Here is a 25,773-nt window from a genome sequence, read left to right on the forward strand (position 1 = left end):
GCCTCCCATTGAAGTCAATGGGAGGTCGGAGGCGGAAGCGCCCGAAGATAGGGCATGTCGCTTCTTTTCCCCGCGAGGCAGTTTTACTGCTCGCGGGAAAAAGACGCCGACGCCTCCCATTGAAATCAATGGGAGGCGTTCTCGGGCCGTTTCTGCCGAGTTTTGCGACGCGGTTTCCGCGTCAAAAAACTCGGCAAAAGACCCCGTGTGAACATAGCCTAAAGCCGCCTCATACTGTCAGATCGTGTGTGACGGACCAGGCTGAGCGGCCCTATTGCACAGAGGCCCTCTGACTTCTGTGTCCGCCCTCTGTATTCATTTAGGTGATCTGGGTTTACGGGCGCTGTATTTATTTAGGGGTTTATTACTTTAGGTCTGTATTTATTTTGGGGTGAGATGAAGGGGTTCATGTGCACTATTTGGATATCCCAAAAGTTTGAAAATGTTTTATGACTAATCATATCAATGTCTTATGGTAGGAAAACCGCGTTTAGCTCCACACCAGGGGCCACGCGACAGCCCCGAGGATGCCTGGTTATTTACATTACATCCTATGTACGTTCCGGCAAGGAGAAACATTTTTCAACAACTTCAACACCAAACACCCCCCACACAGCACGTTCATTATTCCAGCCCCCCAGAATCCCCCGCAGCAGCAGTCCTCCGCCTCCTCTCCCTTCACCAGTCACATAACGGGTTCTATCTGCCCTGCGTACGCCATTATTGAGGAAGGCGGAGAAGTCACATGACCAGCCCAGCACACGTGACTCGTACGTCATCATCCCGCCAGGCGCAGCTCCGTACTGGACGATCCTCCGCTGTTATGAGTGACTGCTGTGCGGTGTGATCACGGTATGTGCCGCGTAGTCTGCCTCGTCATATCATGGCGACGTAGTGTAGATAGGGAGTGCGCTGTACAATGACTGAGGGCGGGATACGTAGAAAATATCTGCGCAACTGTCAGGCATCTTCTATGTGACTGTAAACACGATACTGCAGAAGTGAAGCGACCATTAACACCTTCCCGCCACGACTACAACCCCTATGTGTCCTATTAGGGAATATGTCATAAAGAAGGGTTCCCCCACTCCGCACCTCTCTATATGTGTCAGACCAGAGAGCCGCTGTAGGGACCCATCACGTCCAATCATTACATGGACGGCCACTCATTAGAATGGCTGCTGTATAATACTGCACTTGGCATGATCGCCTGGGATTAGAGCGGCTGGACCTCCTCATGTGAGAGATGCCCTAACTATCAGTTGGTATCGCTGAGGGGAAGAATGTCGTGTTATTGCGCACTCTCGCGCTGTGGTGGCTCATGCGATGGCCAATGGCCACCCGACTTTGGCAGTAATACTGTGGTATTGTTGGCAAAATCTTGTGACCATTGGGCACCGCATATGGGTGTTGCTTCTTCCACATGTGGCCACAGCGTGACAGTGCACAGCACCTATTGAAATGAATGGGTTAACCATGGTCACACCACATCCGCCAGAGCCGAAGATGCTCTTTATAGCGGCTTTCCAATCTAGCTTATAGAGGTGACCCTTCTATGATGTCCATACAGGGGCGTAGCTAAAGGCTCATGGGCCCCGATGCAAAATTTTTTACTGGGCCCCCCCCCCGCAAACTTCTCATAGCCGACGGTCCGCAGCTTTCAGCTGCATCGATGGGTCTCCTAAGTGACCCAACAATGCAGCACTAGCAGCCGGGGGCGTCACTAAGGCTGGGTTCACACACCCTATTTACGGACGTAATTCGGGCGTTTTAGCATTAAATTACGTCCGAAAATGCGGCTCAAAAGCGTTGGCAAACATCTGCCCATTCATTTGAATGGGTCTTACGATGTTCTGTGCCGACGGTCATTTTTTTTTACGCGCCGCTGTCAAAAGGCGGCGCGTAAAAAAGACCCCTCAGGGCTTAAAATGTCAGGGAAATAGCCCCAATACATATGTGTCCGCCCAAAAAAAAGTGTGTATATGAGACAGCATAGCATATCTATAGCACTACGACCCTAGAAACTATGGATAGGATTAGATACAGTGGCTCAGCAGACAGTATCACACATGATAGGATTAGATACAGTGGCTCAGAAGGCAGTATCACACATGATAGGATTAGATACAGTGGCCCAGCAGACAGTATCACACATGAAAGGATTAGATACAGTGGCTCAGCAGACAGTACCACACATGATAGGATTAGATACAGTGGCTCAGCAGACAGTACCACACATGATAGGATTAGATACAGTGGCTCAGAAGGCAGTATCACACATGATAGGATTAGATACAATGGCTCGGCAGACAGTATCACACATGATCGGATTAGATATAGGGCCCTGCAGACAGTATCACACAAGATACGATTAGATACAGCAGCTCAGCAGACAGTATCACACATGATTGGATTAGATACACAGCTCAGCAGACAGTATCACACATGATTGGATTAGATACAGGGCTCAGCAGACAGTATCACACATGATTGGATTAGATACAGCAACTCAGCAGACAGTATCACACATGATTGGATTAGATACAGGGCCGAGCTCGCTGACATTGCGTCTCCAGCGCTGGACCCAGGATAGGTAAGAATAATAATTTTGCTTCTTTATGTGTTACTGATTATTTTTGTGCGTTTGTGTTTTTTTACAGGTCCGGTTGTTGGACTTCGGATTCGAGGACTTCAATGACGGCGTTTTTTTCATTCTCAATAAAATGGTTAATGAGGGATGTGTTTTTTTATTTCAATAAAATATTTTTTCTATGTGCTTGTATCTTTTTAAACTTTATTATCACCGCCTTAGTAATGGCCGCTGGCTGATTGACAACCTCCATTACTAAGGCGAGGCTTAATGTTAGCCGGTGCAGAGGCTACACTAACCCCCATTATTACCCCGCTACCCACCGCCACCAGGAGTACTGGGAAGAGCCGGGTACGAACCAGTACCCGACCATCTGTAGTGACGGGCAGGCACCGGGGCGGCCGCAGGCTGGTAGTATTAGGCTGGGGAAGGCCAAAAACAGTGGCCCCTACCACCCTGGTAATGCTGCCTGCTGCTGCTGTGTTGTATCTGGCTGGTTATGAAAATTGGGGGGGACCCCACATCGTTCTTTCCAATTATTTTTTATTTTTTAAATGACGTGGGGTCCCCCCCATTTTTCATAACCAGACAGATACAATAAAGCAGCAGCAGCCTAGCATTACCAGGGTAGGAAGGGCCACTGTTTTTGGCCTTTCCCCTCCTGATAATACCAGCCTGCGGCCACCCCAGTGGCCGACCATCACTACAGATGGTCAGGTACTGGATCGTACCCGGCTCTTCCCAGCACCCCTGGTGGCGGTGGGTACTGGGGTAATAAAGGGGGTTAGTGTTGGCCTCTGCATCGGCTAACACTAAGCCCCGCCTTAGCAATGGATGCTGTCAATCAGCCGGCGGCCATTACTAAGGCGGTAGTAATATAGTTTAAAAAAAAACACAAAGACATAGAAAAAATATTTTATTGAAATAAAAAAAAACCCACACAGCCCTCATTAACCATTTTATTGATAATAAAAAAAAAGCTGTCATCGAAGTAGTCCTGGAATCCGACGTAGTCCAACGACCGAACCTGTAAGAAAACACACAAAAAGTGATTAGTAACACGTGTGTTAGGCTTAGATACAGGGCCCATGTGTGATACTGTCTGTGGGACCCTGTATCTAAGCCTACCACAAGGTAGGCTTAGATACAGGGTCCAGCAGACAGTAATCTTATACAGTATAAGATTACTGTGTGCTGGGGTCCTGTATCTAAACCTACAGTGTGGTAGGCTTATATACAGGGCCCATCAGACAGGATCACACATGGGCCATGTATCTAAGCCTACCATGTGATTGGCTTAGATACAGGGCCCAGCAGACAGGATCACGCATGGGCCATGTATCTAAGCCTACCATGTGATTGGCTTAGATACAGGGCCCAGCAGACAGGATCACACAATCTGTGATCCTGTCTCATGGGCCCCCTAAGCCTGCTACATCGTAGGCTTAGGGGTTGTACAGTCCCTAAACATTGATGGCCTATCCACAGGATAGGCCATCAATAGCTGATGTGTCTCTCGGGACCCGCAAATCAGCTGTTTTGAAGGGGCCGCAGCACTCGTACGAGACCTGCTTCCCCTTCATTTCACTACTCACTAACACTGTGAATCGCCGACACGGATTCACAGTGTGACCGGAATGAAGTGACAGGAATGAAGGGGAGCAGCTCTCGTACGAGTGCTGCGGCCCCTTCAAAACAGCTGATTGGCGGGTCCCGGGAGTCGGACCCCGCCAGTCAGGGCTAACCTTACCTTCCTCTTCGGCCGCGGCGGGAGTTCTGTCGTCTCGATGCTGTGCGCGGCGCATAGCGCTGTGACGTCATGCGCTGCGCACAGCGCTTGACGTCAGGACCTCCGCTGCGATCCGGAACCAGGAAGGTAAGTAAAGTATGTTACTATAGTAACAGTGGCCCGCGGCCCGAGTTACTATAGTAACTTTTTATTGATGTGCGGGGGGCCGTGGGCCCCCCTGGCTTCAGGGCCCGGTCGCAATTGCGACCGCTGCGACCCCTATAGCTACGCCAGTGTGTCCATATGTTCCGATCAGGTACAACCAAACTCTCCTGTAGGCACCCGCTGTGATTGACTGCCGCACTCCTGGGATAATGGCTGACATCAGAGAATGCTCCCATCCTGGATATTTTACCCAATGATCGCAACAACTGTAGAAAAAAACAAACAAAGGGAGGCGTCTCTTTGTTTTCTCTTGTCAAAAAAAGTTTGGTGAAGTAAAAAAGGAACAATAAACACTAGTTCTTTTGCAAGAATGTGTTATTAAATTAAAGTAATAGAAAAATACATATTTGGTATCCCAGTAATCATAATTACCTGTAGAGCAAGGGCAGCATGTAATTGATAGTGCTCCGTATATGTCAATAAAAAATAAATAAAATGGCACAATTGGATTTCATCAAAAATGTTATACTGTTAGTTAGGGCATGGTGATTTTGCCCAAAAAAGAAAACAAATTTTTTTTCAACCCTACGAGCGATTTTCGATTTGAATCTTGATTTTCTTATTACTATTAAATAAAGTGAAAAAAGTACCAAGAGGTAATTTAAAGAAGAACTCCCATGAAAATGTTTATTTCTTTGCCCGTTTGTAACAGGCATCTTGTACATGTATATATTTATTTCCTCACCGAGCTCATCTAGCTTTCAATATATAGGCTCCGCCATGCGGTCACTTCAGCGGTAAATTGGCAGAAAACTTCACTTTATCCCCCCATAAAGAAGTTAGACCCCCAGGTTGTACCCCATAGATTTAGTGCCCACTGTAGATAGTGCCACACAGCCCCCTCCCTGCGATTGCCACATAGCCCCTCCTCCCAGATAGTGCCACACAGCCCCCCCCTCCCAGGTAGTGCCAAACCGCCCCCTCCCAGGTAGTGCCAAACCGCCCCCTCTCAGGTAGTGCCACACAGACCCCCCTCTCCAGGAATTGACACACATTCCCCTCTCTCAGGTAGTGCTACACAGCCCCCTATTTAGGTAGTGCCACACAGTCCCCCTCCCCGGTAGTGCCACACAGCCCCCTCCCTGTAGGTAGCGCCTTTGGGGCTCCCTCTAGGAGTCCAATCCCCAACCAGAGCATTGCAGATGCTCTGGCCGGGGATTCCGCTTCAGGAGGAGACCCTAATGTCACTGTCCATATATGGACAGTGATGTCAGGGGCAACCCCAGAGCTATAGTCCCAGACAGAGTGCTACTAGCCTGGGACACTGCTCCTGACATTACTGTCCATATATGGATAGTGATGTCCGGAGCGGAGTTGAAGTCCCGGGCAGAGCGCTAGTAAAGGCTCTGCTTCGGTACTCCAGCCCTGGGGAAGCCCCGGATGTCACTGTCCATATATGGATAGTGATGTCGGGCAATCCCAGAGCCAAAGTCCCGGTCAGAGCGCTACTAGCACTCTGCCTGGGACACTGCTTTGCTCCTGACATCACTGTTTATATATGGTCAGTGATGTCAGGAGCTTCCCCAGAGATGGAGTGGTGGAGCAGAGCTGCTTCTAGCCCTCTGCCTGGGACTCCTTCTCTCCACCTGACATCACTGTCCCTATATGGACAGTGATGTCAGGGGCTTCGGCACCAATCTCCGTTTACTTCCCCCCCCCCCCATCCCTTTTCTGAATGACCTCCCACCATTGGTTGACAGCATATGACTTCATAAGCTGCTAGGCAATAGAAGACTAACAGATTCAGTACTGGCATACTAGCAGATTCAGTACTGGCATGCCGTGCCAGTACCGCGGAGCATTACGTCGAACAGCCACAGGAGGAGGTGGGAGGAGACAGCATTGTTGCGTCCTGTGTCTCCTCTCTCGTCACTGAATGGATGGAATGGCAGCCAGCGTCAGCACAGGGTAGCAACAGTGGTAAACGCGCGACTCAATTTTAGTCACAGGTGACGATGCGGCGGGGCGGAGCTTCCTCCTGTAGTTCCGCTCGACGGTGAGATTCTGAAATCGATTCAACAATTCTGTTTAAAAACAGAATTGGCACAGGACTCCAGGGCGAAGCAGGTCAGGCGTGGAATATAACACTACTCATGGCTCAGCACAGTACTCGACCAGGATAGTACGTAATGCAGGGAACAGGAACACAATAGGAGACCAGTGCATAGACAAACTAGGGAAACAACAACAACGCTAAGGCAGGGGGCTGGACCCCTCTTAAAGTCCAGGGTACTCACGGAATAATGCTTCATCAAAGTCTGATGCGCGCGCTGCCGCTTTAAGAGCGGGCACCCGCACCCTACGGGATCCGGCTGAGGTGAGTGGAAGCGAGCACTGGAGTCTCCTGAGGAGGAGACTGGGGCCAGCGCACGCCGACTCGTGGCTGCGGCTGTCATGGATAGAGTGGCGCTGATGGCCTGCACCCACTGACATGACAGTATCTCCCCTCTTACGCCCCCTCTTCTTGGGGCCAGAATGAGAAAGAAACTTCTTCAGAGGAGTAAAAGCATTGAGGTTCTCCTCTGGCTCCCAGGACCTCTCTTCAGGACCAAACCCCCTCCAATCCACCAAATAAAAAGTCTTTCCTTTCACTTTTTTGGTGTCCAAGATCTCCTTAACCTCAAAGATGTCTGAAGGACTGCTGGAGGCAACCGCAGGGCTAGCAGTCTTGGTATAGCGGTTAAGAACCACCGGCTTCAGGAGGGAGACATGGAAGGAGTTGGGGATCTTGAGGGTAGGAGGCAGCTGAAGCTTGTAGGCGACAGGGTTGATCTGCTGAAGGATCTCAAAGGGTCCGAGGAACCTGGCAGCAAATTTGCATGACGGCACCCTTAGTCGGATATTCCTAGAAGACAGCCAGACCTTCGTGCCAGGGAGAAATTGAGGAGGTTCTCCTCTCCTTGTGTCAGCCTTCCGTTTCATGCGGTCGACTGCCATTAGGATGGAGGTTCGAGTCTGCTGCCAGATCTGCAGGAAGTCTCTAAAAGCGGAGTCAGCCGCTGGTACCTCGGAAGTATCGGGCAGAAGAAGAGGAATTCGTAGGTGTTGGCCGTAGACAATGAAGAACAGTGTATTCCTTGTGGACTCGCTGGTGTGATTATTATATGAGAACTCAGCCTTGCGGAAGCAGCTGCACCCAGTCATCATGCTGCTTGGAGATGAAGTGGCGTAGGTAGTTCTCCAAGATCTGATTGATCCTCTCGACCTGACCATTGGACTGAGGATGGTAGGCTGAGGAAAAGTCCAACTTCACACCGAGGAGTCCGCAGAGGGCTCTCCAGAACTTCGAAGTGAACTGAGCCTCCCGATCAGACACAATATGCTGTGCCAAGCTATGCAGGCGGAAGATGTTTTGGATGAACAGCTTGGCCAGCTGAGTAGCAGAAGGAAGACCGGTCATAGGAATGAAGTGGGCCATCTCAGAAAATCGATCCACCACCACCCAGACAGTACTGCATCTGGCAAAGAGAGGCAGGTCCGTAATAAAGTCCATAGCTATATGCTGCCAGGGAGCATTGGGCACAGGCAATGGCTGGAGCAGACCAGCAGGTCTGGAGGGAGCGACCTTGTTGGCTGCACATATTGAACAGGAAGAAACAAAGTCCATAATGTCCTTGGGCAGCGTGGGCCACCAGAAATGAGGAGCAGTCAGATCCTGGGTCTTACGGAGCCCCGCGTGACCTGCCAGTCTAGACGAGTGTCCCCAGCGGAGAATTCTACCACGATCAGCCAGGTGCACAAAAGTCCTTCCTGGAGGAATGTCCCCAACTTGCAGGGGATTGACAGAGACAATGCAAGATGGATCAATAATGTTCTGTTGAATCTCCATGGTGTCTTCTGTCTCGAAAGACCTGGACAGGGCATCGGCCCTCACATTCTTGTCGGCCGGGCGATAATGGAGCTCAAACTGGAACCTGGTAAAGAACAGTGACCACCTGGCCTGACGAGGGTTCAGCCGTTGGGCCGTCTGGCGGTAGGTCAGATTCCTGTGGTATGTAAAAATTAGGATCGGATGAGCTGCGCCCTCTAGTAGATGTCTCCATTCTTCCAGAACCAATTTGATGGCCAGTAACTCCCGATCCCCAATCGAGTAGATGCGTTCTGCGGAAGAGAAGAGCTTAGAGAAATATCCACATACCATTGACTTGCCCTTGGGACCTCTCTGGAACAGGAGTGCACCAGCACCGACAGAGGATGCGTCCACCTCCAACGAGAACTGCAGAGAGACATTCGGATGATGGATGATAGAAGCTGACGTGAAGGCACTCTTCAGGCTATTGAATGCGGACTCGGCCTCGGAAATCCACACCTTGGCGTTCATGCCCTTAGGGAGGTTAGAGATAGGAGAAGTTTGGATTAAACCGTCTATAAAAATTGGCGAATTCCAGAAAGCGCTGTATGGCCTTCAAGCCTTGAGGGCGTGGCCATTCCAGGACAGACTTTACCTTTTCAGGATCCATCTCGAGACCTCGATTCGAGACGATGTAACCCAGGACGGGTAGAGCATCTCTGTCAAACACGCACTTCTCCAACTTGGCGTACAGACTATTCTCCCTTAACCGTAGCAAAACTTGACGGACATGTCTCTGATGCGTCATAGGATCTGGAGAAAAAATCAAGATGTTATCAAGGTAGAATACTAAACAAACATAGAGGAGGTCATGGAAAATGTCATTAACGAACTCCTGGAAGACCGCGGGAGCATTACACAAGCCGAAGGGCAATACAAGATATTCATAGTGTCCATCACGGGTGTTCAATGCAGTCTTCCATTCGTCACCATGGCGAATCCGGATTAGGTTGTAAGCCCCACGCAGGTCTAGTTTAGAAAAAATCTTGGTACCACGTATACGATCAAACAGTTCAGAGATCAGTGGCAACGGATATTTATTCTTCACAGTGATCTGGTTGAGACCTCGGTAGTCGAAGAGAGCCATCTTTCTTTTTGACGAAGAAGAACCCGGCTCCTGCTGGGGAGGAAGACTTCTGTATGAAGCCCCTCTCCAAGTTCTCTTTCACATAGGCGGACATGGACAGAGTCTCTGGCAAGGAGAGAGGATATACCCTAACACGGGGAAGGGATGCACCAGGAATCAGTTCGATAGGGCAGTCATACGCCCGATGTGGAGGCAATGTCTCCGCCTCCCTCTTGCTGAAGACGTCCGAAAATACAGCATAATGACCCGGCAATCCTGCCAATGACCGAGGCAAAGAAGACTGAGCCAAACTAATCTGCACCAGGCATCGGCTTTGACACTCAGGACCCCACTGGAGAACTCCTCCAGAATTCCAGTCCAGGACTGGGGCATGTAGTCCAAGCCAAGGCAGGCCTAGCAACACAGGGTTAACAGCTTTGGACAGGACATAGAACGACAGAAGTTTGGAGTGACTTGCAGCCTCAGAGGCTTGGTCATAGCTATAACTGGGTTTGGCAGAGGTAGTCCATTTACTGAAGCAACTGTCAACGGGCTCTCCAGAGGGGTGGAGGGTAATTGAAGAAGGTCCACTAGGTCTATACGGATGACATTAGCAGCGGATCCAGAGTCCAGATACGCAGAGACCTGATGCATTCTCTCGCCGGACACTATGGTCACAGGTATGGACAATTTAGACGGAAGTCCTTTCTTACCAAAGGTTGTCACTCCTAGCAACCCTAGGCTATGGGATCTTTGGGGACACAGGTGCACAAGATGGCCGCCGAGGCCGCAATAAAGACAGAGTCCAGAGGTGCATCTGCGTTGTCTCTCCTGGGTGGATAGCTTACACTGGTCCATCATCACAGACTCCTTAGGAGGATCGACATCTGAGGACAGCAGGGGTTGCTGTAAAGTAGGAGCCAGACTAGGAAGGCCTCCCTCCCGACGAACCTCTTGGAGGCGTTCTCGGATCCGTATATCAATCCGGGCGGACAGAAGGATGAGGTCATCCAGGGTAGGTGGCAGATCTCGAGCGGCAAGTTCGTCCTTAATTTTAGGAGCCAGTCCATGGCAGAATGCAGCCACCAGGGCCTCATTGTTCCATAACAGCTCTCCCACCAGGGTGCGGAAGTGAATGGCGTACTCACTCACGGAGGTGTCTCTTTGGCGTAGGTTAATCAAAGATGCTGATGCAGATGAGACCCGTCCAGGCTCCTCAAACGCCATGCGAAAAGTCCGGAGGAAGCCTTGGAAGTGACGGGTCTCAGGTCCTTGTCTCTCTCTGATAGGGTTCGCCCATGCAAGAGCCTTGCCAGTGAGGAGAGAGATGATGAAAGCGACCCTTGCGCCATCAGACGAAAATGTCCTAGTATACAGGTTGAAGTGGATCTGGCACTGATTCAAAAATCCACGACAGGTACTTGCGTCTCCATCATAGCGGTCAGGAAGTGGCAAAGAAAAACGCGGGTCAACACTGCCAAGAGGTGTAGTAGGAGGAACGGCAACTTGTGCCTCCTGCCGGCGTGCAAGACTGTTCAACGCCTGGAGGAGTTGGTCCTGTCGAGACCGGAGGTCTAGCGTATCCGCCCACATCTCTTGTGACGTCGTCATGGTCTTGAATCGACCAGCGGGGTCCATGGCCTGAGCGTACTGTCACGTAGGGTCTGTGGACCCACTGGGCCGTACCGCCTTGGCGGTATAGCATCTGGCCAACAGGGCGCAGGTCAGTGTCTATAGTTCGTATAGGGTACCTGTGGCAACTCGGACAGCAGCAAGGCAGGCTCGGCTGGGACTAGGCAGCAGTTAGACGTCAGGCGTGGTGAAGCAGGTCAGGCGTGGAATACAGCACGACTCGTGGCTCAGCATAGTACTCGACCAGGATAGTACGGAATGCAAGGAACAGGAACACACTAGGAGACCATTGCATAGACAAACTAGGGAAACAACAACAACGCTCAGGCATCGAAGCAGGGGGCTGGACCCCTCTTAAAGTCCAGGGTACTCACGGCCTGATGCTTCATCAAAGTCCGGTGCGCGCGCACGCTCGTGCCCGCTCTTAAAGGATCCGGCTGAGGTGAGTGGAAGCGAGCGCTGGCGTCACCTCAGGAGGAGACTGGGGCCAGCGCTTGCCGACACGTGTCTGCGGCTGTCATGGGGAGAGTGGCGCTGATGGCCCGCAGCCATGGACATGACAGAATGTCAATGATCGTCCGAATGCAGGTCCCGTGTCCCCCCCTCCTCCCAGTCGCAAGTCCAAAGCCAGGAGATGTTGAATGGAGCGGTGGTCGAATATGTGCCATGACGTTCCATTCAAAATCTATTTCACTGACGGAAACTGCTGAGCACTCGGCAGTTTCTGTCAGTGCCATAGCAATTAAAAGCTCAACCAAGGCGATCGGTGGGGGTCCGCTATTTTCTATCACCTATACAGAGAATAGGGGATAACTTGTAACTACCTCTGGCGGGCGGCTCACTAGTACTGCCACATACCCTAAAAACTACAATCAATAATCAACACGAAAAGTTGGGTATGTATGTCGTAAAAAAATAAAAATACTGTGGTAAATTGAATAGAACATTTTTATTTCATTCTCATTAAACCACACTTACAAGATTTAAAAGCATTCAAAATGGCATAAACATGATCTATACAATAATCCTGGGTGCTACCACCAGGATAAGTGGCCAAATAACAACCCCCACCAAACCACGATCCCCTCAACACAAACTGCTAATGCACAAATGTATGGATAAATTATTGTTGCATCAATATGACAAATGTTGTGTATATCAGTGTTACCAATTCTGGGGATAGGGGACAAAGATGCGACTTGTGTGCGACAAGTCTTTATTAGGTCATGACGACAAAAAAAATCGCAGTGGGATTCGCACACAGATTGTGCCCCAAAAAAGTTGCATGACTTTAACCCCTTAAGGACACGGCCAATTTTAGCCTTGAGGACAGAGCAATTTTTTGTAAATTTCCCTCTTTGCATCCCGACGCTCATAACGCTTTTATTTTTTGTACGACGTAGTTGTATGAGACTGTGTTTTTTGCGGGACGAGTTGTACTTTATGTACGTACCATTTTTTGGTACAAATACATTATCGTTTAATTTCTATAAATTTTTAATTAGATTAAAATGCAGAAAAAAAGCAGTTGTGCAGCAGTTTTAATATTTTTTTTTTTACACCATACACCGATCATAATAAATAATGGTATACATTTGTAGTACAGGTTGTTACGGTCGTGGCGATACCAAATATGTCTATATTATTTTGTGTTTTGGGACTTATATTTTAAAAAGTTGATTTATTATAAAAAATGTGTGTTTCTGTGTATTTTATTTACTTTTTATTTATTTATTTACCATTATTTTTTTTTTACATTCATTTAACTTTTTTTTTTAATCCCATAAAGGGATTTATCATTTTGATTTTGTGTTTGTAACTGTAATGTACTGGCATAGATCTATATGCCAGTACATTAGCCTGTTACTGATTGTACACAGGCAGTTGTTAGGGCATACCTCAGTATGCCCTAACAACAGGAAATATGTTCAGACAGCCCTGGGGTCCTTCACTGGACCCTGGGCTGTCTGGCCATACGAGTTGTTGGCTTTGATCGCGTCACAGAATATAATATTATATAATATTAGTAGAATTATATAATATTAATAGAATTATATTCTGTGACGCGATCAATGTGCAGTCCCCTCTCCTTGAACGCCGCGATCAGCTGTCATCGCGGCGTTCAAAGGGTTAACAGCGGAGAGAAGATGTTTCTCTCCTCTCCGCTGTCAGAGCGGGGCCGTGGCTGTGTATTACAGCCGTTGCCCCGCTCTCGATCGCACACACAGAGACGGCAGAGACGGCTCTCACACAGGACGAGTATGCTCGTCCTAATGCGCGAAGTGCTCGCTGCTCAGGACGAGCATACTCGTCCTGTGTCGGCAACCAGTTAAGGCGACATCAATTGCATACAAATGGCATATGTTTTTTTTTTGTCGCGCAACACTCCAGCAATTTGATGTGTCACGCCACATTTCGCCGTGTAGCCCTAGCCTAAAACGCCTGCGACTCGCAGCAAATCACACCATGTTACTTCTCTAAGAGCTCCTAGTGTAGAATGGACAGCACCCGGACTGAATACTGACCCATTATACTTAATTAGCAAATTCAGACAACAATTTTTTTTCACAGACCGTCCATCCATAATGAAAAGAATTGCAGCATGCTCTATCTTTGTCTGTTTTTCATGCAGGGGTAGAAAATGGCAGAAAAAGACAACAAAGCGCACAATAGTGCATGAAACTGTGATTTATAGGTGTGAACAGTGTGCAAGTGATGCTAACCTGGTGCGGTTATGCTGGGAGCATAACATCCAGTAGAGCAGAATCCAAAAACAGCCTCCACGGTATGGTGGTAGTAGAGTCAGGTTGCAGCCCAGGACCCGGTTTGAGAACTTAGCAAAAAGTCTCAATGTAGATATGGAGGAATAAAAGAAAAAGAACGGGTGCTTTCCAGGCGCCTGGAAAGCACCCGTTCTTTTTCTTTTATTCCTCCATTTCATGCAGGGGTGGCCCATAGAATTCAGTGGGACATCATGAAAAAACTGACGCCACACGGATGCCATCCGGTCGGAAAAAAATTACAAACTCAAGGCGATCACAGAGAAAACTAATGCAAAATTATGCAAAATTGTAAATTTTAACAGACTGAACTCGGACCAGTTTTAACAACACTTGTTTGAATATGCCCTAAAGGGCGTTTCCAATAAAATACAAAGTCTACGGGCCTGACAGAAACAGCCAAGCGCTGTGCTCAGGTGTTTCCATCGGTCACATAGACTTTGCATGGAGCGGCAGCGGGCATGCGTGACTGCTGCTCCATTCAATCTCCATACCGTGGTCATTCAGGTAGAGGAATGGAGACTTGGGACCCATGTTCTAGTGCCTGGTGGGGTCAAATGTATTTTTTGGGAAAGTTCTTTTAATGTGAAGCCCTTTTTGGACGCCACATTTAAGATTATTAAGAAATCTAATTGTATAAATTAAAACCTGTGATAAAGTATGTAAAGTAAAATCCTGTAATCTGACATCTGATAATCCAAAATTCTTGATAATATGGCACTTGTTTGAAGAATAGACTTCTAAAATAATGTGGAATTTGACTAAAACATAGAGAACCGTTTGGGACAATCCTCCCGTTAGGCCTCATGCACGCGACAGTACTAGACTTAGTTCACATCTTATTTTTGCTGTGCATTCTGTATATGAGCATGTTCCCAACGTATATGGCCCCATAGCCTTTGCTCGCGGATGAGATTTGGCTTGTAGGAGACAGCAGGTGCAGGGGATATAAAACTCCCTGTGGCAACTCTCCCTGGCACCATCAATAAAATACTGGTGTCTGTATTGTAGCAATGGAGAGTGGCAAAGTCTTATATTTACATTGTTATTTTATGTAAAGTGAGTGCATTGCCTCGAGTAAATGTGGAACACAGGAAGAAACATCTGTGGTACATTATATATCGAAGTCTTACCCAATGATAAAATGAACTGCAGAGACCTTCTCATAACAGAGGGTCCTGGTACCCTGCCCCATCTGTTGCATGCGTGGTGAAATAGTTAAGTTTATTCTAGTTACAGATCACGTTTCAGATAATAAGTACAGTGCGGCAGATTTTACCACTGCCTGTTAGGCCTCATGCACACGACCGTAAAAACTCCCGTTATTACGGGTCGTAATCACGACCCGTAATAACGGGCTCATTGACTTCTATTGGCGACGGGTGCCTTCCCGTTTTCTCACGGGAAGGTGCCCGTTCCGTTAAAAAAGATAGAACATGTCCTATTTCTGGCCGTAATAACGGCACGGACAGTCCATAGAAGTCTATGGAGCTCTTGTAATAACGGGTGGCTACATGTGTGCACCCGTCATTACGGCAGCGTTGCTAAGCGACGTCAGTAAATAGTCACTGTCCAGGGAGCTGAAAGAGTTAACTGATCGGCAGTAACTCTTTCAGCACCCTGGACAGTGACTACCGATCAGTATAAACCTGTAAAAAATAAAAATAAAAGACGTTCATACTTACCGGCAACTTCCTGCTTCCTCCAGTCCGGTCTCCCGCCCGTTGCCTTGGTGACGCGTCCCTCTCGACATCCGGCCCGACGTCCTGGATGACGTTTCAGGCCATGTGATCGCTGCAGCCAATCACAGGTCAATCACAGGCTGCAGCGGTCACATGGACTGCCGCGTCATCCAGGGATGTCGGGCTGGATGTGAAGAGAGGGACGCGTCACCAAGACAACGGCCGGGTAAGTATGAATTTCTTAAACTTTTATTACAGAAAGGGCTGTCCCTTCTCTCTATCCTGCACTGATAGAGAGAAGGGGCTGCCGATTAGTGCAGTGCTATTTTGCCGCCAAAAACGTGCTCGTAAATACGGGTGGAATACGTGTGACACCGGACCCATATTTACGAGCACGGGTTCGTAAATACTGGTGCAAAACGGGTGGAATACGTGTGACACCGGACCCGTATTTACGCCAGTATTTACGGGTGGGAAAAAATACGGTCGTGTGCATGAGGCCTTAGTCTGCTACTTCTTTTGATGACAAAGTTGAATTTTGTATGTCACGGCAATGACCTCTAAAGCGCAGGATCTTGGTGCCCTGCATTGCAAAAAATAGAGCACCGGCGCAGTTTTAGCAGTATTGTTGTGGCAGTTCTGTTCCTCTAATACACCTTTTTATTTTGTGTTTCTAGATGACTAAAATCTGTGCTGTGTTTGGTGGATCCAGAGGGATTGGAAAAGCTGTTGCTAAGTTGCTAGTTCAAAGAGATTATAAAGTCGCTGTTATATCGAGGAATTTGGATAAAGCCAAAGCCGCTACTGAAGAGATCGGTGGTCAGTATAGATAAAACAATCCATCCAAGTTAGGGCTGGGTGATATGTGGGCCAAAAACAAAGTCTTTATACAAATTATGGATCTTAATCCCTTTAGGACACAGCCTGTTTTGGCCTTGAGGACACAGATGATTTTTTCAAATCTGACACGTGTCACTTTATGTAGTAATAACTCCGGAATGCTTTTACCTATCCAAGCGATTCTGAGATTGTTTTCTCGTGACATATTGTACTTTAGGTTAGTGAAAAAATTTGGTCGATAAATTAAATATTTATTTGTGAAAAACTTCAAATTTTAGCAAAAATGTGCAAAAATTTGCATTTTTCTAAATTTAAATGTATTTGCTTGTAAAACAGGTAGTAATACCACACAAAATAGTTACTAGTTAACATCCCCCATATGTCTACTTTATGTTTGCATCATTTTTTTTCACGTACTTTTATTTTGCTACGACGTTACAAGGCTTAGAACTTTAGCAGCAATTTCTCATATTTTCAATAAAATTTCAAAAGGCTATTTTTTCAGGGACCAGTTCAGTTCTGAAGTGGCTTTGAGGGCCTTATATATTAGAAAGTCCCCATAAATCACCCCATTTTGAAAACTGTACCCCTCAAGGTATTCAAAACCACATTCAGAAAATATTTTAACCCTTTAGGCGTTTCACAGGAATTAAGGCAAAGTAGAGGTGAAATTTACGAATTTCATTTTTTTTGCCGAAATTCATTTGTAATAAAAAAAAATCTGTAACACAGAAGGTTTTACCAGAGAAACGTAACTCAATATTTATTGCCCAGATTCTGCAGATTTTATAAATATCCAACATGTGGCCCTAGTGCGGTAATGGACTGAAATACCGGCCTCAGAAACAAAGGAGAAACTAGTGGATTTTGGGGCCTCCTTTTTTTAGGAATATATTTTAGGCACCATGTCAGGTTTGAGGAGGTCTTGTGGTACCTAAACAGTCGAAACCCCCCAAAATGACCCCATTTTGGAAACTACACCCCTCAAGGCATTTTTCTAGGGGTATAGTTAGCATATTGACCCCACAGTTTTTTTGCAGAATTTAGTGGAATTAGTCTGTGAAGATGAAAATCACCTATTTTTCTGTGGAAACATAGAGTTTTTTCATTTTTACAAGGAATAAAGGAGAAAAAGCACCCCAAAATGTGTAAAGCAATTTCTCCCGATTACGGCAATACCCCATATGTGGTCGTAAACTGATGTTTGGACCCACAGCAAGGCTCAGAAGGGAGGGAGCGCCTTTTGGATTTTGGAGCGCAGATTTTGCTGGATTGGTTTTCAGTGCCATGTCGGGTTTGCAACGCCCCGGAGGGACCAAAACAGTGGAAACCCCCCAAAAGTGACCCCATTTTGGAATCTACACCCCTCAAGGTATTTTTCTAGGGGTATAGTGAGCATTTTGGCCCCTCAGGATCTTTTTTAGAGCTAAGGTGACCAAAAAACAGCGATTTTGGCGCTTTAAATTCTTTATTTATTACAGCGTTCACCGTGCGCAATAAATTACGTTTTAATTTATTCTGCCGGTCGGTACGTTTATGGCGATACCATATGTGTATAGATTTTTTTAAGTTTTGCAGCGTTTGCACTATAAAATTAAGTTTCTATAAAATAATTTATATTCTGGGACACGCTATTTTGAGCCGTAACGTTTTTATTTTTTCGTCAAAAAAGCTGTGGGAGGTCTTGTTTTTTGCGGGACGGGTTGTAGTTTTTAATGGTACCATTTTGGGGTAAATGCGACTTTTTGATCACTTTTTATTCTATATCTTGGGAGGGGTGGTGTCCAAAAAATAGCGATGCTGACAGTTTTCCGTTTATTTTGTTTGCGGCGTTCACCGTGCGGACAAATTAACATTATAGTTTCATAGATTGGGTCGTTACGAACGCGGGGATACCAAATATGTGTACTTTTTTTAACGTTTTCATTTTTTCCCTATAATAAATGACTTATTATAGGAAAACAAAACCTTTTATTTTTACACTTTTATAAAACATTTTGATAAACTTTTTTTTACTTTTTACACTTTCTTTTTTTGACCTGCAGCTCTGATCGCTGCTAGAATACATTACACTACCTAGGTAGTGTAATGTATTCCAACTGTCAGTGTGACGTCACAGTCACTCTGACAGTTGGTCTACGAGGATGATCCTCATAGGCTGACATACATGGCAGACTTGGGGGCCGTTGTCTGGCCCCCGGGTGCCATCACAAGCATCAGAAGCCCCCACGATTGCATGGGGGCTGCTGATGCGCTACAAACCCGCTACATGCGGAGATCGCAATCGAGCCCCGCATGTAACGGGTTAATTGCCGAAATCAGCGGCGATGAGCCGCTGATCGGCAACACTGAAGAGTGTCAGCTGTCGGGGACAACTGATCTCCAAGTTCCCGATGCACACTGTCGCCGACAGTGTGCATCGGGAACGGCACAGTGACTTTTTGTCACTCTGACAGGAAGCCTATCAGGACCAGCCGAAGGTTGGTCCTAATGGGCTTCCGTCCATGGCAGACCCGGAAGCCATTGTTTGGCTTCCGTTTGCCATACTAACTATCGGCAGACCCCGCGATTTCGGACGGGGGTCTGCCGATATGTTAGAAACCCCTAAAATTCGGCGATTGCACCCGATCGCCGAATTTAAGGGGTTAATGCGCCGAAATCAGCGGCAAAGGACCGCTGGCCGGCAAGAGGGGAGTGTCAGCTGTCGGCGACAGCTGACCTCCCGATTCCCGGTGCACACTGTCGCCGACAGTGTGCACCGGGATTAACTCAGTAACTGTACGTCCTCGTGCGGGAAGTAACCTCCCGCAACGACGGACAGTTACGTCCTGGTGCGGATAGGGGTTAATTTTTGGGGTTTTTGCTAAACAAACTGAAAATAAAATATATCAAGACACAATTCAATGTAGAGTTTCATGCACTTCTTTAAGGTTCTGATCATCAGAATTGTGTGTTTTACAAGTGTCGGTGTTCACACATTGCATCTAAGGGATCATTCTGGAAATCAGTATATGTTAAAGGGACACCCCGGTGATTTTTCTTTTTCTTGTATATATCCTATTAACCACAATCCACTTATTAATAATAAATGCTTACTCACATCACAGTATACTTCAAGGACCTGCGTTCATCCTTCCTGCCAGTGTGACTAGTTCTCTGGTGCAGACTTGAAATCACTCTCTGCTGTGCAGTGTCTTTCCTAAACTACAGTATGGCGTTAGATCCCTTCCAGTTTCTCTCATGCTCCACCCCCTGTATCTCCTCTGATCTCCACCTTCCTCTAGTCACCTGTCTCGCTGTGCCTGTGCCTTGACATGCTGACAAAAAGAGCCACTCCCTTACATGTCACAGCTGCAAGGTACCACTGGGAATTGTTGGCTGCAGTCCTCAGCGTCTCAGTGCGTACTGACACAGGGTTTTTCCGCCATTGCCACATGGGATGTAGAAGAGGGAAAGATGGCGCCGGGTCAAGGTGGTGCAGTACAAAGTAAGCGGTACTGCTAAACTGTAAAACAATCTAATTAGATGCCAGCTTTCTAACTGCGGGCGACATATTTTAAAAAATGCAAACAAAAAAAAACCTGGAGTGGCGCTTTAACCCCTTGGCGCACCACGACGCCACTGTACGTCTTGGTGGCCAGTCTCTTAGCGCACGAGGACGTACAGTTACTGCGCGGTTCCTGGTGCACACTGTCAGCGACAGTGTGCACCGGGAGGCCAGCTGTCCCCAACAGCTGACACTCCACTGTTGCCAATCAGCCCTCTCATTGCCGCTAATTTCAGCAATTACCCCTTAAATGCGGCGATCGATTGCAATCACCACATTTTAGGGGTTTCTAGCACATCGGCAGACCTCACAATGAAATCGCCTGGTTTGCCGATGGTTAGCATGGCCATTATTAATTTCACGGCCTAATTCCACTAAATTCTGCAAATAACCTGTGGGGGTCAAAATGCTAACTATACCCCTAGAAAAATTCCTTGAGGGGTGTAGTTTTCCAAATGGGGTCACTTTTGGGGTGTTTTTACTGTTTTGGTCCCTCCAGTGCTTTGCAAACGCGACATGGCACTAAAAACCAATCCAGCAAAATCTGCGCTCCAAAATCCAAATGGCGGTCCTTCCCTTCTGAGCCCTGCCGTGGGTCCAATCAGCAGTTTATTACCACATATGGGGTATTTCCGTAATCGGGAGAAGATGCTTTACAAATGTTGGGGTGCATTTTGTTCTTTATTCCTTGTAAATATTACAAATTTTTACAGTTTTTTTCAGAAAAAAAGTAGATCTTCATTTTCACAGACTAACCCCAATAAATATAGCAAAATGCCTGTGGGGTCAAAATGCTAACTATACCCCTAGATAAATTCCTTGAGGGGTGTAGTTTCCAAAATGGGGTCACTTTTGGGGGGTTTCCACTATTTTTTTTTCAGTTTTGTAACTGCTACCGGTCAATGGAAAAATCATCCGCCAGAGGGAAAAAAAGTACCACAAAGAAACGCCTGGGAATCAGACATGATGGGGAAACATTTTTCCCTGTGGTGGATGACTTTTCAGCTGACCAGTAGCAGAGTACATGAAGGGGAATTATTTTTCATTGATGTTTAGATTCTATTGCAGCGCAGGGAATAAGACAGATATCGCTGGCGATGAGGAGTTTTTTTATTTTTCATATTACCAACTTAATTTTTTTGGTTTTCAGGTTCTGCTGGACTGTTTGGACTATGTCGTAGATTCATTGCACTACTTCGATGATCTAAGTTTTTTTTTTTTTAAATAAAACGGTCAAAGAGGGTTGTGTGGGGGAGTTCTTATTTAAAAAAATATATTTTATTATGTCTCTGTTGTTTTTTTTAATACTTTATTAGCGCCTTAGTAATGGCAGTTGTCTAACCCCCATTATTACCCCGATACCCACCGCCACCTGGGGTGCTGGGAAGAGCCGGGTACGATCCAGTACCTGACCATCTGTAGTGATGGGTGGGCACTGGGGCAGCCATAGGCTGGTATTATTAGGCTGGGAGAGGCGAGAAACAGTGGCCCTTCCCACCCTGGTAATGCTAGCCTGCTGCTGCTATGTTGTATCTGGCTAGTTCTGAAAATGAGGGGGACGCAATGTCGTTTTCTTCATTTGTCTTATTTTTTTTTTTTTAAAACGACATGGGGTCCCCCTCATTTTACATAACCAGCCAGTTACAACATAGCAGCAGCAGCAGCCTAGCATTACCAAGGTTAGAAGGGCCACAGTTTTTAGCCCTTTACAGCCTCATAATACCAGCCGGCTGTCGCCCCAGTGCCCGACCACCACTACAGATGGTCAGGTACTGGATCACACCCGGCTCTTCCCAGCACCCCTGTTGGCGGCGGGTACGGGGTAATAATGGGGGGATAGTTGCAGCCTTTTTACTGGCTAACACTAAGCCCCACCTTAGTAATAGACGTTGTCAATCAGACTACTGCCATTACTAAGGCTCTATTAAAGTATTAAAAAAAACTGAGAAATAAGAAAATATTTTTTTATTGAAATAAGAACTCCCCCACACAACCCTCTTTCACCATTTTATTTTAAAAAACGCAGATCATCGCAGTAGTCCAAAGAATCTACGACGTAGTCCAAACAGTCCAGAGGAACCTGCAAAACAAAAAATTAAAGTCAGTAATATTTACAAGGGGGGGGGGGCTGTGTGTAGATAGCGCTAGACGCAACCCCCCTGTAGATAGCGCCACACACAGCCCACTGTAGATAGCGCCACACAGCCCTCCTTTTAGATAGCTCCATACACAGCCCCCCGGTAGATAACACCACACACATTCCCCCCTGTAGATAGCGCCACACACTGCCCCCCTGTAGATAGCTCCACACACAGCCCCCTGTAGATAGCTCCACACACAGCCCCGTTGTAGATAGCGCCACACAGCCCTCTTGTAAATACCGCCACACATAGCCCCCCTTGTAAGTAGCGCCGTGCACAGACCCCTTGTAGATAGCTCCACACAGCCCAACTTGTAAATAGCGCCACGCACAGCCCCCCATGTAAATAGCGCCACGCACAGCCCCCATGTAAATAGCGCCACGCACAGCCCCATGTAAATAGCGCCACGCACAGACCCACTTGTAGATCGCACCACGCACAGACCCCCTTGTTAATAGCGCCACACAGCCCCCCTTGTAGATAGCGCCACACACAGCCCCCTTGTAGATCGCGCCACGCACAGCCCCCCTTGTAGATAGCGCCACACACAGCCCCCTTGTACATAGCGCCACACACAGCCCCCCTTGTAGATAGCGCCACACACAGCCCCCTCTTGTAGATAGCGCCACACAACCCCCTCCCCCTTGTCCATAATGCCACACAACCTCCCTCCCCCTTGTACATAGTGGCACACAGCCTATTGCTACCACTCTCTGCTCTGCCTGACGTCACTCACGGTTAGGAGAAAGCAGGAGGTCTTGCAGCGGCGTTCTGACTGGGGTCGGTGCGGGCCCGGGAGTGGACCAGTCCAGTTATCTGACCTGTCACCTGACCGGTGAGGTCAGGTGACTGGACTGGTCCTCTCCCGGGCCGGCATTGACCCCAGTCAGAACGCCGCCGCAAGACCTCCTTCTGACACTGATCGCTGCTGCAGTCGTCCGTCATGCAGGGCGCTTGTCAGGAGCGATCAGCTGTTTTGATGCAGCTGCTCTGCGGTGCCCCCCCCTCTTCCCGACCTCAAGTTGTGTCCAGGGCACCGCAGTGCCCAGCAGGACATTTTTCACCGCCCGGGACAGCGGTGAGAAACCGAGACTGTCCTACCGGATCCGGGACGGTTGGGAGCTATGGGTTTCTCTGGTAAAACCTTCTGTGTTACAAAAAAAAAATTGTTACAAATGAATTTCGGCAAAAAAAAAAAAAAAAGAAATTTGTAAATTTCCCCTCTACTTTGCTTCATTTCCTGTAAAACGCCTAAAGGGTTAAGAAACTTTCTGAATGCTGTTTTGAATACTTTGAGGGTGCAGTTTATAAAATGGGGTGATTTATGGGGACTTTCTAATATATAAGGCCCTCAAATCCCCTTCAGAACTGAACTGGTCCCTGTAAAAATTGGCTTTTGAAATTTTCTTGAAAATGTGAGCAATTTCTGCTAAAGTTCTAAGCCCTGTAACGTCCTAGAAAAATAAAAGAACGTATAAAAAACGATGCAAACATGAAGTAGACATATGGGAAATGTTAACTAGTGACTATTTTGTGTGGTATTACTATCTGTTTTACAAGCAGATTCATTTACATTTAGAAAAATACAAATTTTTGCACATTTTCTCTAAATTTTGGTGTTTTTCCACTAATAAATATTGAATTTATCGACCAAATTTTTCCTCTAACATAAAGTACAATATGTCACGAAAAAATAATCTCAGAGTCGCTTGGATAGATAAAGGCATTCCCAAGTTATTACCACATAAAGTAACACATGTCAGATTTGAAAAAATCATCTGTGTCCACAAAGCCAAAATAGGCTGCGTCCTAAAGCGGTTAAGGAGGTGTTGTGCATGAAATTCCCTACTGTAAAAGAAAGGGGTGCAATAAAGTAGGATATAGATATTGGGTATATTACTTTGTTAAACACTACTTATTGCAGAAATACATTTGTTGTCCACAATTGTTGTTCACATTACAGAGATCATTCCCTATATCACTATGTTTAGCTCCTATAGAAACTGATGGTGCTGGTATATAGACTGATCTCTAGGTGAAGTAAAATAGTAGAAGTCTGTGGGACAACCAATCTATTTCTGCACTGAATAGGCAATGTAGGTGCTGGGAATATCTATAGGGCTTAGTCTGCAAATAAATACATTTGCTGTCCCCCATATAGATTCTGTAGTGGCCAGGCCGGGGTGCTATATAACTGCAATGCAGGCTATATTAAACTGCGGTGTGAGGTGCCAGCAGTGGGGTTCAAGGTGTAGGGTGCAGACCTGTGACTGCACAGTGGTGGCCTCAGTGGTTAAACACCAGTTCACCAGGCGCCCCACTTGCTGCTGTGCCACGATGCTGCTATGGGGCCAGTACTAATATCGGGTTTACCATTCTGGGCAATCAATTTATCGGCCAGCCCTATTCTTGTAACCTACAATAAATCTATGTGTCTACACAGTGATCTAGTATTGGTACATGGAATAGGTGTGTATAATTTCTTACATAGGTCATCTGGCTCTAAGCTGTGATATTGCTAAAGAAGAGGATGTTCAGCACACATTTCAAGAGATTGTAAAAAATATTGGCAATGTTAACTACCTGGTCAATGCAGCCGGAGTAAATAGGTAAGCAATCAGTAAAATATACCGTATATGTTGTTGACTCAAAAATTGTTGCACAGAAGGCTGAATTTAAGTGTATTTTAAAGCTGTATAAACCCAGAGGTTACATGTCTCCTTTTCAGAAGACCTTCTGTGTCCACATGACAGTTACTGTATTTATTCAATGTTTTACCTGTGCTAGAAGAATGAAAGCTGAATAAATAAATATTCAGAGGGCCAATGTTCATATGATAACACTGAGCTGCCAGAATATGGGGACTTAAGTGTTGTCATAGGGACTCAAGTTTAGCATCTCTTCTTCCAGTAAGTTTAGGCTCACAGTATTTTGCGTCTTGTCCATAAATATACAGATTGTATAAATAAATAATTATTGCCAAGGGAAGTTGGGAAACAAGAAAAGAATATCAAATAACAGAAGAGAAGACCAGGAGTATTTTGCTCTCTGCTATGATAAGGAGAAGAGCTGAGAAAAGGGATAAGATGAAAAGTAATGAAGAGGACATGAGAAACCAGGGTTCGGGAAGGGTGGGTTAAGTAGGTCTAACACATTCTGCAAGGTGCCAGTGACAATAGAGAATCGAACAAGGCTTTAAATGGGTTATCTGAACAGAATGGTTCCTATCCATATACCCACTCAGGACCATGGCTCCCGCTACTGAGGACCATGGCTCCCGCTACTGAGGACCATGGCTCCCGCTACTGAGGACCATGGCTCCCACTACAGAGGACTCACAATGGCTTGGTTTTACATGGTCACCCATTCATTTGAATGAGCTCCATGTAATATTATATTTGCTCTGCAGCAGCTGCCTGCTTTTCCCCCTGGTTATATGAAATGATCACCAGGGGTTTCCGCAGCTGGACCTGCAACTATTCGCTAATCTTTGTGATGGCTGCATTCTTAAACGGAAATGTCCAATTGGGACAATTCTTTTGAAGAAAGGGAAACACTTAAAAAAAAATTAGATGTATCATGAAGGGTTGGGGATAGCATTCACATAGGTTTAATACACTCTTAATGGTCTTTAGTATTGTTCTTCAACTATAAATTACTAGCAAATTGCTTAAATAAGTATTTACTTTTC

The 25,773-nt window shown here is 46.7% G+C and overlaps 1 protein-coding gene across 1 annotated transcript in view; it reads left to right on the forward strand.

Moving 5' to 3' along the window:
- The first annotated feature begins 692 nt into the window (after positions 1 to 692).
- Positions 693 to 25,773, forward strand: part of CBR4 (carbonyl reductase 4) — a 32,899-nt gene continuing 7,818 nt past the window's right edge. Inside the window, exons 1-3 of the mRNA XM_075860264.1 lie at positions 693 to 852; positions 16,232 to 16,373; positions 24,574 to 24,691. Coding sequence (XP_075716379.1) covers positions 16,232 to 16,373; positions 24,574 to 24,691 — 260 coding nt within the window. The 5' untranslated portion in view covers positions 693 to 852. The remainder of the gene's footprint in view (positions 853 to 16,231; positions 16,374 to 24,573; positions 24,692 to 25,773) is intronic.

This window comes from Rhinoderma darwinii, chromosome 1, assembly GCF_050947455.1.
Source record: "Rhinoderma darwinii isolate aRhiDar2 chromosome 1, aRhiDar2.hap1, whole genome shotgun sequence".
In the NCBI taxonomy this organism is placed as follows: Eukaryota; Metazoa; Chordata; class Amphibia; order Anura; family Rhinodermatidae; genus Rhinoderma; species Rhinoderma darwinii.